The 14,688-nt window shown below is 37.3% G+C and overlaps 1 protein-coding gene across 5 annotated transcripts in view; it reads right to left on the bottom strand.

Annotated features, from left to right (window-relative positions):
- Nrk (Nik related kinase) overlaps nucleotides 1–11,720 on the bottom strand; it is a 141,817-nt gene extending 130,097 nt beyond the window's left edge. For 3 of the 5 annotated variants that reach the window (XM_087196709.1, XM_021241623.2, XM_021241625.2), the window contains exons 1-2: nucleotides 11,176–11,717; nucleotides 4,720–4,785 (exon numbers count right to left, since the gene is read on the bottom strand). In XM_087196709.1, coding sequence (XP_087052835.1) covers nucleotides 4,720–4,785; nucleotides 11,176–11,232 — 123 coding nt within the window. In that variant the 5' untranslated portion in view covers nucleotides 11,233–11,717. Of the gene's footprint in view, nucleotides 1–4,719; nucleotides 4,786–11,175 lie in introns of all 5 variants that reach the window. The other 2 variants (XM_087196708.1, XM_087196710.1) reach the window with 2 other exon arrangements.
- Nucleotides 11,721–14,688: the final 2,968 nt, after the last annotated feature.

Raw genomic sequence — 14,688 nt, 5'->3', positions numbered from 1 at the left:
GCAACCAACTGGTATCAAGTGTGAAGAAAAACAGATTCCTGCACAGAGGGATGGCACATGAATACTGGCTCACCTGTGGCTGCAAGGGGAAGACAGTCACCAAAGAAGCAGGTATAAAGAATGCAATTATTTTTAATGAATTGTTAAGGGCCAAGTGTGGGATTGCATGACAGTACCTAAACCTGGATGGCCACAGAGAAGAGGAATTTACACACACACACACACACACACACACACACACACACACACACACTCAACTCTTACAGATAAATTTATGACTCAGACCTAATGGAGTGAAGCCATCACAGTGGGGAAGGCTTGAAAGCAGGTCCAGTTCCTTTACCTGTAAAGAGTACAAGTCCTAAACCCTAGGGAGAAAGGTGGCAGATTCTATTCCCTTATTCCCTCCAGGGTACCTATGTAGATCTACTGCAGTTGGGGAAAGGTAATAAAATAAAGTCCTCTGCTTTCAGGGGAAGGGTAATAATTAGTTCTTGGCAAAAACTATTAGAGGTTTGTCCTGCACCTAAGAGAGAGGCAGAATAACTACACAAGCCCCACTCCCGTGACTCAGTGACATAGGTTCTGTGAAAACTGAAGTTTATTCAGGAAAACAAAGAACTCCTCCCTACTGGGTACCAACAGGCTAAGGAGCACTTAGTAAGAAGCAATAGCAGTACACACCTAGAAGGCCAGAGCATGGAGAGATAGGCTTTCTGATGTACACATGAACAGAGAAAGTCTAAAGTTGAGGGTAAAGCATGAATATTGATAAAACCCCCAGTAAACGAATCCGAATTTTAAGCACAAGGAAATAGAGAAATCTGAAGATGGTAGTAAACTGGGGGTAACCACAGCAACAAAATAATCCAGTTTATCTCCTTTTAAAGTTACTTAACCTCCCACATAAACTAGTAAATCAGCTGAAGTAACATGACAATTTCAAGACACAGATACTATTTCTTTCAACTTGTATGGTTCTGTATATTATGTCTGACATTCAAAATGAAATTCTGAGATGCCTAAAAATTACAAGGAAAAAAAAGACCACTTTCAAGAGACAAAGCAATCAACATAAACAGCCTCAAAGATGACTTAGATGTTGAAACTATCAGACACAGAATTTAACAAAACTATGATACATGAAAGGGTTTAGTGAAAATATGAAAAACATACATGAACAAATGGGTAATTTTAGCAAAGATGTTAACTATAAACATTTCAAGTAGACATGCTAAAAATGAAAACAGTAATAGCTGAAGAATACTTTTAGTATTCACCTCATTCAACTTCAAACATCTGAGAAAGGAGTCAGTGGAAATGAAGATAGGAAAAAACATGATATAAACTGAAACATGAAAAGAGAATGAGAACACACACACACAGCACACTCCAAAACAGAGCACACAAGGGCAGTAGGATAATATTAAATAGTCTATCACACACGAAATTGCATTTACAAAAGAAGAGAACAAGGCAGAATAAATATCTAAAGAGATAAAAACCAAGAACTTCCATACAATAATGAAATATGTTGAGTTACATTTTCAAGAAGTTCCTACAACACCAAAGGTCTTTAATCCTGACCTGACATTATTGTTGACAGATATTCCATAAACACAGGCACACACACTAATATCAACAACAAAAATCCCAACCCTGTACATGTTTCATATTTAAACTTCTGAATAACAAAGATGAAGAGAAAAGTCATAAAAGTGGCTAGAGGAAACCTACAATGAAGCAAAGATAAGAAAAACAGGAGACCTCAGAAACTATGTAAACCAGAAGACAATGGAGTCATATCTTTACAGTGCAGAAAGAAAGAAAGAAAAAACCCTATCAACCCAGAATCCTGTGCCCAGTGTAAAAATCTTTCAAAACTAAAGAAGAAATAGGGTTTTGTTGTTGTTGTTGTTTTTTCCCCAAAGAGAATCAATTACTGGAAGTCCTGAACTATAGAAAACATTAGGGGAAGTTCTTTGAGCTTCAGTTCTTTATACCAGATAGAAACAGGAATTTGCATAAAGAAATAAAAAATCCAGAAAAGGTTAAACTGAAGATTATTTTTAATTACTCTAAAAAATAATTGACTATCTAAATATAAATAGTAGTAGTGAATATAGGGAAAAGAATAGATGTAGAAATATAATAAAATATAGTATTATGGTAAGTTTACATTATGTGTGAAAAAATATATGGCAATTATAACCGCAATACACTATCTGGGACATTATACAGTGAAGCGACTGAAAGTTTCTTGAAGGTACACTCTCATTAATTGAATATGTGTTGAAAATTTTCATTGTTGTTCAAACCCATAAACTTTAAAAAGGTAAATTTTACTCTGTATATAGTATACCTCAATATATCCTGATTTTTATTTATTTTTATGTTCATTAAAAATAAAGTTTATGTTAATATGTTTTTTTTTTTAAGAATCTTTTTGGTTTATGTCTTATATCGAGTAACTACTTTGAAGATGACGATACACAGTGTAATAATTATTGTTACTCTCTTATTATTCGGTCATGAAAAATTTGTTTTATTTTCTAATGAAGTAAAAAATTCCTGGCTTTTAGAAAATGAAATTCTCATGCTCAACTTACCTGTTTACCCTCTTTACTTTTCTTCTTCTTGCTGCATCATTGTTCTGGTAAATGATTCTTAAAAAAATCATCTTGTGTTTTCTAATCCCACTTTTGCTTCTTACCTTGTTTCTGGGATAATTTCTAACATTTAATGTTGGAGACAACTCTGTATCTTCAAGTCAGAGGAAATACACACACACACACTTCAGGAATTAATCTTTTTTTTTTTTTGGTACCGGGGATCGAACTCGGGACCTTGTACTTGCGAGGCAGGCGCCGGAACCACTGAGCTAAATCCCCGGCTCGGCTCCCACACTTCAGGAATTAAAATATGTATAGAGCCATGGAAATTTTAAATCTGTCATACAGAAATGGAACTTCTTCTGGCTATAAGTTGTAGATATCAATATATAAGGTGGCAAAGCTGACGAAGATCACACCACTTGTAACTAATCATTGAGTATGTGATGCAATTAAGATACCCTAAATGATATATTTGTGTCTTATTATATCATTGTCTATAGCTATTAGTTTTGTTTCATAGGTAAGGTCAAATGGTTTGAGTAAAACAACTTTGATCATAAAAACTGGCACTCTCACTGTTCCCTATACTCACCATCGTTCTTTCTGCTTGCAGGGCCTGCCCACACGCTATTTTTGCTATGCAACTTCTATGCTGTAGGTGCTTTTGTGGAAGATTTAAAAATCATCTCTCCACTCCAGACTCGGGAGATGAAGTGAAAAAGTAGCCTCTTCTTGGTAGATGTAAATCCAGAGCTGTAAATCTTGGCAAGTGCAGACTGCCCTCATCTGAACTAGAAAGAAGGGCAATACCAGGACACCACTGCTAGGCCAATACCAGGACACCACTACACATATACACCATGATCACAACACACTACACAACATATATATATATATATATATATATATATATATATATATATATATATAATGATCAACCTACAGTAAGGATCAGCCATAGTACAGTAATTTTAGTTTTGAGGGACAGGCCTAGGAAAGAGACCATTGCATTTGTATAGAACCTGTACAGTGTACAGATTGAGAAAATTCCAATTTTCCATATTAGAGAGTGGGAGAAAGGTAGCTGACCAAGGTAATAGGGCTATTAAAGCACCTCAACCCCAAGCCATCCCTTAAGATCACCCCTTCATCCTACCTAGAATGCATTAAATCATCCTCCACAACCACACTTTTGCTTGGTTACCTCATATATTTCCTCTTGGCATAAGTTTAACTGTCAGTTTCCAGGGAGTATACGATTAACATTGATCCTCCATTCCAAATAAAGCCCCCAAGTCTATGCTTTTATATCAGTAGGAATTTTCTTACAGACAAATATTAAATTTGATATTGTGCCGTTTTTGGGTTCATATGCAGTATCTGTGGCTCCTTTAAACTTTGCTTTCCAAGACATAGGCACACTTACACATTTCTAGACCATAAGCCCTAGAATAGCAGAAACATTGTTTTTTTCATCATTTTACCCCAGAGACTAACAATGCCTGGTAAATATTTAGTGTGTAAATATATTATCATTAAATATGTGCAGGATTTTTGTTAGATTCTTTAGCAAACTTTGTCACACACATATATGCATCTGTATATAGTTTGATATCGAATGTTATGAAATTTTTCCTTTTAATAACAATCAGTTTAAAGTTGAATATGGGTAACTAGGATGGCAGGGATGTGTACTATACATAAATAATTTTTTTTTTTGGTGCTGAGGATCAAACTCAGAACCTTGAGCTTGCAAGGCAGGCACTGTGGCACTGAGCTAAATCCCCAGCCACAAATGATACTTTTATTTGGACACATCTTACTTGAATTTGGTCCCTTTTACAATGGTGATTTTAATTTTCTGCTAATAAGTTTTGGATATCATGTTGGGTTGGTTGGTTTACTATAGAATAACCAATCCATTCCTTTTGTAATAATAAGCAATGATCTTTAACGGTGTCACTGAACTATATTAATTTGATTCATCTTTCAAAGTGAAAAGTTATGTACTGTCATTATTTCACTTGCAGTGTGGGGCTTGGGGTTTCATTTACAATTATCATTGTTACTAGAAATAAAGAATGAATAATCTCATTCCACTTACCAAATAGATTCGTCCATAAGTACCAAGGCCAATGGTCTTATCTAGTGAGAATATTCCAGTTGGATCCTGCAAAAAACATAGAATAAAAATTGTCAATTTTTCTGGTAAAATTCCAATCTGCCTTGTTTCTTTAGAATTTACATTGGAAGAACCTAAGCATCATTTACCAAAAGAATAGACATGCCAGAATCTCCTTGGACCGAGTGTGGTCATTTGTAAAAGACAAATAGTGATAGAAGCATTGGAAATTTTGTAACTATGCATAAATTTAAACTGCATACAGTTATGAAAAGCTGAGGTATACTCATGATACCATTAGAAAGATAATGGAAATCAGTTCATTTACTTGCTATTGAAGTAATCTTTTAACATCTATTTTTGAGTGCTAAACAGACTGGTAAAAAGCTTAAAACACAGCAGTAAGGACTAGATATTGAATACAAAGTCTAGTTGGTTTATTTATATTACATCAACTCTAAAAGAAATATCATCTCAATATGTGAATAACAATACAAGATAATGACATTAAAAGAGCATCATTTAAAAACACTACAGAGTGTTGGTTTTGTTTTTTTAAGTTCATCTTTGCAACAGTTGAATGCCTTTTCATGGCACAAATGATCTTTTTCTGAGACTGAAGTTTAAATATGGCATCGTAAGAAAGAAAATATAACATTTATGAACAGCATCCTAAGATTTCCATATTCATCTATAAGCATTATCTCCTTACCTTTAAATATGGATATCTTTTCCTTGTTTGCCACAAAATATGGTTCCCTGAACTTTATCACTGTTGGAACCTTTAGACTAACAGTTCATTTTAGCAACACTTATATATGAGGTGTGAAGAGATACCAATTTATTTTCAGAATGGTAAAACATAGGTAAATTCTTTGAAATTCACATTACTTATAGAACATGAATGTTTAATCCTCTTAGAAAACGTTTTATCACGGAAAAATGTGAGCTAAATAGAAAGAATATTGAATATAGACAACATATAGAATGAAATTATAAGTTTAAAACTGGCAAGATATTCATGTAATCTAGCAAAACTGTCATAGAAACATGACACAGTTCTGGGATTACTTCGGTGAACAAGTATTTCAACAAGTCAGATAATCAGGAGATTTAAGTTTTAGCCCACCTTTTCCAATAATTAACTATATAGCTCTGGGTCAATTTTTTACTTTCTCCAGGATTTAGTTTTCACATAAAGTGAAAAGTCCTATGTTAATTGATTTCTCAGCTCTAAAATTCTATATGAAAAAATCAGATTCTACTATTCTAAAATGTAGATGTTTTCAGTGGATTGATGCAAACATTGTTAAAGTAGCAGCCCAGCAGCTTACTTTCTCAAAAAAACAAAACCATCAAAATTAATTTCACAATAGATTAAATTATAATTATTAACAAATAGTTCAAGGAGTATATGCCTCATGAAAACGTGTACATTTTTAAATGACCTTTTTAAGGATTTGAGAAGTAAAAATAGATTGTTGCAGTGCCATTGATATTAAGCATATAACTTTTGTTGTAATTCATTGCAAGATATATGAGGAAAAGTCAAGCAATAAAGGTGTTACTAAGCACCAGATTAAAAACTTTAACACTTTAACATATTTCTTTGAAGGATATTATGGAGAAATGTTAGACAAATAATTCTGGAGAAACAGCATTTCAAAAGAATAAACCCACTAGGTGATGCCTATTAGTAAAGTATTCTTTGTTGCAGTTAAGGCTGAGTTTTAGCTGAAAAAGATACCATATATTTGAGAATTACTGTATTGTCTATTCAACCTTTATTTCTTAACCTTTGAACATGATCTTGAATTTCTTTATCCTGTTCCTAGATTTTAATAACATATGCACCTTATACTCATATTTGAACTCAGTTATCTAATTTCTCAAAAGAGAAACCAAGAGAAATAATAGAATAATAAACTTCTTGTGAAAATTATGGAGGCCATATTTTATCTATATTCATCTTAAATGGAAATTTTTTCCTACTCACAAATAATCAAACCATCTGAATTCCCTTCATGCTTACTTTTAATAAAATAATTTTTTAACTTTCCTGTTTTGAAAGGCATCTTAACTTAGAATTTATCTATTCTAAGACTATAGTTTTCTTTGGTTTTATGTAATTTTTTTATTCTGCATCTCCATGCTACTATCTTTCCAGGCTAAATGGTTGGCAAATTGAGAAAAAAGAAGGAAGGAGCTCTGGTAACTACTAAGTTAATAATACCCAATATTTATATTATATTTTCCATTTTTAATCAGAGCAAGTATATTCTGGGCTCCCAAGGTAGGAAGCATTGAAGAGCAACTCTGTTTTGGGTCACTACGAAATTAAAAAGTCCACATTAGACGTATCACCATATTATGTGGTCCTCTCTTCTGCCCTGCCATCCTGAGATAAGAAAATCAGAGAAGGAAAACATTTCTGTCTATCATTGTTATATCAGTGTGGAGCTTATCTGAATGTTTGGTGTGCTTTGGCATCTCATTTGGATAAACACAATGATCAGTGAAGTAGAATCCCCAAATTCTAAAGCTTTTTCTTAAAAAGAGATATTACTAGAAGTTTGTTTTAAGACATTTCTGAACCATAGTAGTTTGGACAGATATTTCTGCCATATTTTTTATGTAACTATAAGATATCTCCTGAAATTTAACAGTCCTACCTGTATGCCCCCTGAAGCCTAGAATTTTAGAAAGTTGTTTCTGTCTTCTGAATTCAAGAGAAGGAAAGAATGAGCCCGTTGATAGAACCAATTTTCATAAGGGTGGGCTAAATGGAAAAAAAATAGTACCACTAGAAGGCAGTGTTTGCTGGTCAAGGGAGAAGGCTTTAAAGCTGATTCTGATCTACGAACCTAAATACGGCAATGTTTAGGAAGATAATTGAACCAGGAAGTGGTCAACATAGGTAACAAGAAATTTCAATTTTAGGATAATAAACAAGAAGAATGAATGAATGTATGTCAGTAGTCAGGCAGTAAAAAGAAGGATATTACACACTACCAAGAAGACAGCAGAGGCTTTTCTTCTTTAATTTTTAATATTAGCAACAGTGATTTTTATGAAAACATTATCTAGAGAGAGAACCTAAACATGGTGGATAAGATAGGATAACTGCAGAGAAACAGAGATAGTAGGAGAAATGGGCCTCACAATTCAAGTGGAGAGTTTAGAAAAAAAAGTCTCTTTCTGTAGATCAGTACTTCTCAAACAGTGCATTTCATGGACTCTCCCTACATGAGAATCATCTCCTTTGGACCTAAAATGGAATTATTAATTCAGAATTTCCTGGGGTGAGTCCCTCAGATCCCCAGATGATTCTTATACAATGTATTTGTGTGTCAGTTTATAAAATACACTGCTCTAGAAACTAGAAAAAATACTTAAAATAGACAAGGAGAATGTCAAGCTGAGGTGATGCTCTATATGTAATGAAGGATAGGCTGAATGTTGAAATCTTTGTGGACTTAAAAATAAAAGTGCTTCCCACCAGGAGCTGAGGGACATGGTAAAGAAGGAAGTTTCTTATGATTGAATGTGGAAAGCAGGTTTCCTGGGTGGTAGAAGACCAAGAGAGTGGGCAGGTATATTTAAATATAAACCAAATATAATTCAAATATATGTTTGGATCATATACTATTTCAGATTACTGCCACTACTGCCACTGCCACTGCCACTACTGTCCTCCAGGAATTTCTAATCCTGACCCCATTACAGATTAGGACTACACATGACAATGTCAAATACCAAGGGCACAGCCATTAGAAATGTATTACCATACTGGGTATGGAAGGTGAAGGGACAATCACAGTGAAAGACTTGCCAGATTTGGAGATGAAGAAATAGTTTCCAGTCCCAATGTTTGAGTGACACAGGCATACTTGTGAAATATATATATATATATATATATATATATATACACACACACACACACACATATATATATATATACATGTATATATATATGTGGGGGGAGTACACACCTCTGGGTATTGCTGGTGGGTAAGGTGGAAAAATACACAAATACACACTCACATATTCTAAAGATATGTGTAAAGATATAAGGTTTTACAATTCTCTGCACTTTCATGTTTACTTTTCACCCATAGGAAATACTTATTCAATAGAAAATTGGGAAAAATCACAGCAGCCCATTAATTAAAAAGCATGATGAACTTGACCTATTATTTGTTCATAGTTATGTTGGCTCTCTCATTTTATGTCTCTACGCATTATTGAAAAAACATAATTATATAAAATTAACTCTTATTTGTAAAAGTTATGTCACTGTATTCCCCCTCCATGCTTTCCCAACTTTCATTCCTGCTTAATATTTCAGGTTAGGAATTATTACCTATCTGATAAAAATACCAAGTAATGTTCCCTCACTTTCTTTAAATCCCAATTTGTGCAGCAAACTTCCTGTCATAAGGGTTTTTGCATTATGGTCATTTAGCTACGGAGCACATAATTTATCAATCTTAAACTAGACTCATATTTAATTATACTGTACTTCTATACTCTGGAAAGTTCTTTTTTGATCAATTTGACTGTCTAAGGTTTGAATTGTCCTCATTGTCTGGCTGTTGCTAAAATGTTATACTGTACTTGGTACTGATGCCAATATTCTGAACCTCATATGTGTCCTATGGAAGGTAATTATTGCAAGGGATTCCACCACATGCAGGTTTCTTTACTTGCTCTGTCATTTCTCCTTTGCATCAAATGTAAACTTTTACACAATTTAGATGTCGTTTTACTGCTCCAAAGACTCAGGAAATAAGTCAATCCAAGATTGAAGAATCCAAGATTACTGAAATATACGTGAGTGACCAAAACAACAATAACTTTCAGATCTTTAAAATTAAGACATAAAGGAAATTCTGAAGGGGATGCTGCTCTTCTGGCAGATTTCTTAGGATTTGAGTCTGGGTGTTTGGGGAGAGGGGAGAATTATGCATAATTAACTTAGATAGTGAGAACAAATGGCTCCTGCATAAAATTTAGAAATTTAGGAACTTTTAGAAGCTGAGAACCTTGTGAAACATTTACAAAGTTTGTAAAATAAAGCCTAGCACCAGTGCTGTAAGGTTTTGTGTTTTCTTTTTACTTCCTTTACACTACAAACCAACCTCATGTTTCTCCTTTCTCCACTCACTTCACCCGCACACAACCTCCAGAAATCCAATATTCCACTGAATTGTAATGTAAAGATTGTAGACTTTCTGCTTATCTTCTTGGGCTTTTTGTGTCCCAGGGCCATGACTGGGTCAGTTAGTCTAGGGCATCCCCCCCCTACCATTTTTTTTGTGGAAATAACATTTTTATTTTTCTCCTTGGGTTTAGAGTTCCTTTCCCTATCATTTCCATGAGGTTTCCCATTCCCCTCTTTAGTCATTTTTAGAAAGGGGCTTATTTCAGTTTGTCTATGTGTGGTTTCACATATCTGCCCTAGTTTGCTTTTTACTCTTCCTCTACTATACACTGAGAATGCTGAAGGAGGATAACATTTCATTCTTTGATGTTACACTCTTACTGGGAAGCCAATCTGTCTGAATATGAGAATTCTGTTTAGAAAGGGAATCATCAACTAAAACTTTCATATTCCAGAAATCTTGTGTACACACAGGAAGGAAGGGATTTCAGGTATATGCAGGGTGGGAACTGATGAAATTTAATAAGCTCTGTGACCTTTATTTTATGAAACTATATCAATGATCACAAGTCTAATGTTTGTAACTCAATTTTGTATTGAAATTTGTTTTGGTAATGTTTGCAAACAATTTGCTAAAATGTTACACGTGTACATCACTTCCTCTCACCACATACACCATTCTAGTGTAAAATTATACAGGCAGGCTTTAAGAATGCCCAGCCTTTAGGGGTAAGGTGTCTGTCATCATCAAGGATACAATCTTTAAATTCTAAACAAGTGTAAAATTAAAGAAAGGCGACTTTGAATAGTCCTATAACTTCATGGTTAATAGTTAGCTTTTCCCAAAGCAAGCAGGCCACTGCTCTGAAATATAGATGCCTGGAGATCATTCCAGCAGAGTGCTTGCTTATTTCCCTTTCGGAGAGTCCAAGGGCTCTTTGAATTTAAGAGAGGGTTCTAGTGAAATGCCAGTCTAAAAAAGGAACTTAAAAAATGGATTTGGCTACATTTAGAAAATGTTCCACTCTTTAGGGCCCACTGCCGCTTCTCCTCCCCGACTTTGCCTCTTCCCTTTGCTCTGTGGTGGAGTTCAGGGAGGTCTTGGTCCCAGGAGGCAACTATTCGCCGCCCAGCCTGCTTCCAGGGTCCCCTCTGGTACCAGCCATTCTTTGGAAGTCACGTCTTAGCCTGGCTTGAGGGAGTCTGCTCCCTCCCCCGGTGCTAAAAGCCCAGGGAAATAAAGCACTTAGAGAGTGACAGACTCCTCTACTTACCGGCAAGTGGCCCAGATCTGCGATCTCCTTGTCTCTCCAGCCCCCAGGTCCCGCCATGACTTCTAGAGGAAAGGGAGCTGAGCGCAGGCAACTGAAAGTTGGGCGTGCTCTCTGCGAGTCTGAGGTGGAATCAAACAAGGAGTTGAAGTCTGGAGAGGGAAAGTGGGAGGGCGGGAGAAAGCAGTGGGGATCGTTTTTGTGGAGTGGGAGATAGAGGAGGAGAAAGTGGAGGGGAAAGAGCTAGGAGCGGAGGGAAGTCTGAGTTTGAGGGGCGGAAAAGCAGAAAGAGAGTTTGCCTAAGGCGAGAGACGAGTTTGAGCTTCAGTCCTGGAGACAGAGAAGCTAAAAGGGTGCTCCAAGGCGAGAGTGCAGTGTCCCTCCTGGCTGGATGCACCTCTTTCAGGGTGAGGAGTGGGGCGGTGCAAGGAGAAGGGCCCTGGAGGAACAGGATTGGCGCAGCGTCACTTCGCCAGGTGGGCAGCTGCGAAGCAGGGAGGCAGTCTAAGGGTCCACCGGCCGAGGAAGGTGCCAAAGGACTATAACGGTTTGTGAGCTGGCACTGGCTTTTCTGGACCTTCACACCGCCCCCTCCTTCTCGCCCCCTTCCTCCCGCCCCCTTTCAGGTCCTTTGCTGCTCCTGCCGCCCCCGCCCCCGCTGGCAAGAGTTCCACAGGAAACTTTTTCCAGGCAGCTGCTAGCCCCGGAAAACCGGTCCCACTCTGCACCGCTACCAGCATGGGCCCCACATTCTGCCGCAGTCCAAACAGCCTAGCCCGTGCCCTCTTGCCCCCCAGAAACTTTTCTAGCTGTCTATTTTCTCTTTCTGCTCATTTGATTTTATTGCTCAGTTTATTGCAAAACTTCATCGAGTTAGAAAAGGAAATGACTTGCCACCGGGTTAGGGATCAGACCTGTGCAAGCCCTGGTTCGAAAGGAGGAGTGGAGCCTTAGGGCTGCCACAGCTCAGCCTTTGAAGCTACTAGCCATGAACAGAACAGAACAGAACAGAACAGAACAGAACAGAACAGAACAGAACAGAGCAGAACGACTGGACAGAGCTCTGTTGAACTACCCTCCAGGCAGGTGGCATCTCCTTGCCCCAGGGGCTAGTAGTTAGTACCAGTCAGGAGCCACTGATGCTCACAGAAACTGCACCTGTGAACAAGTGGTTGGATTTAAGAGACACTGAGTGAACCTTTGCAGCCCTGGTTGCCCAGTTTCTGAATTTGCGACTCTCACTCGCTAAGGGAGGAGAAAGTTCCTCCATGTTCCTCAGTCTCCAGCGTTGAGACATGGTTTCATTCATTCCCTCATTCATTGAAAAATATTTCCTTTCGCCCAAGCTGTTCGCCTCCACTTGTCCTCAGAATAAAGAGGGACCGACAACACGGTTTAAAAGAGTGGGGCAAACAGGATTTAACCTTAAGTAGGGGCGCCCCTATTAAGCATTTATGTGAAAGGGTGTCAGTGTGCCAAACTAACCACTTCCTAAGCTCTTGTGCTGCAAATAGCACTTTAGAATAGGTCCTGAAGCTGCTTACTTTCTTGTAGTTCACAAACTGGGTTCCGTGTACCCAAAGGCCAGTGTGGGGAGCGCAATGTGAAGGGTTTGTTTCCTTTTCTTTTGAAATTAGGAAATATTTTGTGTCCTCTAAGAAAACTTATATGAACAAAAACAGTTCTTTCCACTGTCCTGGAGCTCACCATTTCTGAACCACTCTTGCAATTTTGTAATTATTTCCTTACATATTGGTGGGTTTTATTCATTTCATGTTAGTTTTAATACAGGAGTGACCTCTTTACATTCCTTAACCTCTTAGATGCCTGTGGGCTTTATATTAGACACAGACTGTCTCAGGAACCCAGTCACCCTAAATAAAGAAAATTAAGGACTACAGAGAAACTCAACCACTGCCTCCCCTCAAAAACAAAACTGGGTGCTCTGGATCTAATGTGCTCATTAATTCAAATATGATATATACCATTATAGAAATTATATTTTCCAAGAATTCAAAACTTGACAATTCCAACAAACAAAACCTTACCCCTTTTTAATATTTTAAGAATTTGTGGATGATCAGTAAACCTCTTCAGATCTTCCTAAATCTATTTCTGAAACTTAACCTTTCAGAACTAGAAAAGGACAAGTGAGCTCATTAATAAAAAGCTGCCATTTCAGATATACATCTAGTTTTTAGGACTCAAATCACAGAGTCAAAAAATACAACACGTAAGGAAACTCTGAAGATAATCTTTGCTATAGGGAAGTCATGTTCATAAATTACTTTAAAAAAATATGGTTTGCTGATAGTAGGGTGTGGGGAAGTGCCCAAGTGGCCCCCCACAGCAGACATTTAGTTTGTCTAAAGGGGCAACCCCAGACCAGGCAAAAGAATCCAGGCTAGATCATTGGGCTCTCTAGTTGCAAGACTTGGTGGGAGATTAGCAGCTTCCTGACTCCACAGGGATTAATCACATTGCCAGGTGGGACACCCGCTCCTCATAGCACAGGGTGGGGCAAGGAGGATGTTAACTGTTTGACAGAGAACCAATAAAGTTTTTTTTTTAAGTTATTGTTTTCAAGGAAAAAGGAAGCATGGAAGAGCACGGAAACTTTGTTCAAGTTGGCATTATGGGGATTTTTGTGCCTGGTTTGGGAAGATTGGCAGGGTTACCAAACTAGAAGGGAAATAGATTGCCTCCACTCATGAGGCTCAGCTTTGAGCACAACCTTGAAATAAAGTTTTTGCTTTCCATCTTCAGGATTTCGTTTTCCCTCATCCCCAAACCAGCACCTCCCTTTCCCCTTCTGACATGTTTGTTTTTTCTGTTTCCTGATCTCAAACTCCACAAACATAATCCTAGTCTTCCCAGGGTCCAGGAATTTATTAGAGTGTTTTTCACTCAGAAATGGTCTCTCTGCCAACATTTCATGTCCCACATTTATTCCTTCTCTTTCTCCTCCCATCCATCCTGTTATCTGAAGGTCCTGATCCCTTCATAATCTTTGATTTCTGGTATTTTTTAATAGCAAACATTACCAGATGTTTACTCTATGTGCCAGACTAAGTGTTTTGCATATATTGTCTTATTTAATTTTGTCAAAATTCTATCCAGGTTATTAATTATTATCCATATTGCATAGGTAAGGAAATTGAGGCACAGTGAGATGAAGTAACTTGCCTAAAGTCTCACATATAGTGATTGGGGGATCCAGGCTTCCAACTCAGCCAGTCTGACTCCAGAGCCCACTTGTCAATGACTGCTGAAGGGCTAGTGTGTATTTTGAGACTGTGTGAAGAGATGCCAAATTCAAAAAAGTCTTAGGGTGAGAGAGATCAGATGACATTAGCCCCTGAGCTATCCAGTTCTCCTTTCCCCCTTTCAGCCCTCAAGCCCTCCTAACAGAAATAAAAAGAAATGAGACCCAGTCATTGCCCAAGTGTAGCCAGGACTGCGTAAGCCAAGATCATCAGGTAGCTCTCACAGAGAAAAATCGTGGCTTTCAAGCTT

This window comes from Heterocephalus glaber, unplaced genomic scaffold (assembly GCF_053883595.1).
Source record: "Heterocephalus glaber isolate CG9 unplaced genomic scaffold, H.glaber_assembly_v1.0 deba00001613, whole genome shotgun sequence".
Classification (NCBI taxonomy): domain Eukaryota; kingdom Metazoa; phylum Chordata; class Mammalia; order Rodentia; family Bathyergidae; genus Heterocephalus; species Heterocephalus glaber.
This window is presented reverse-complemented; position numbering and strand designations above follow the sequence as displayed.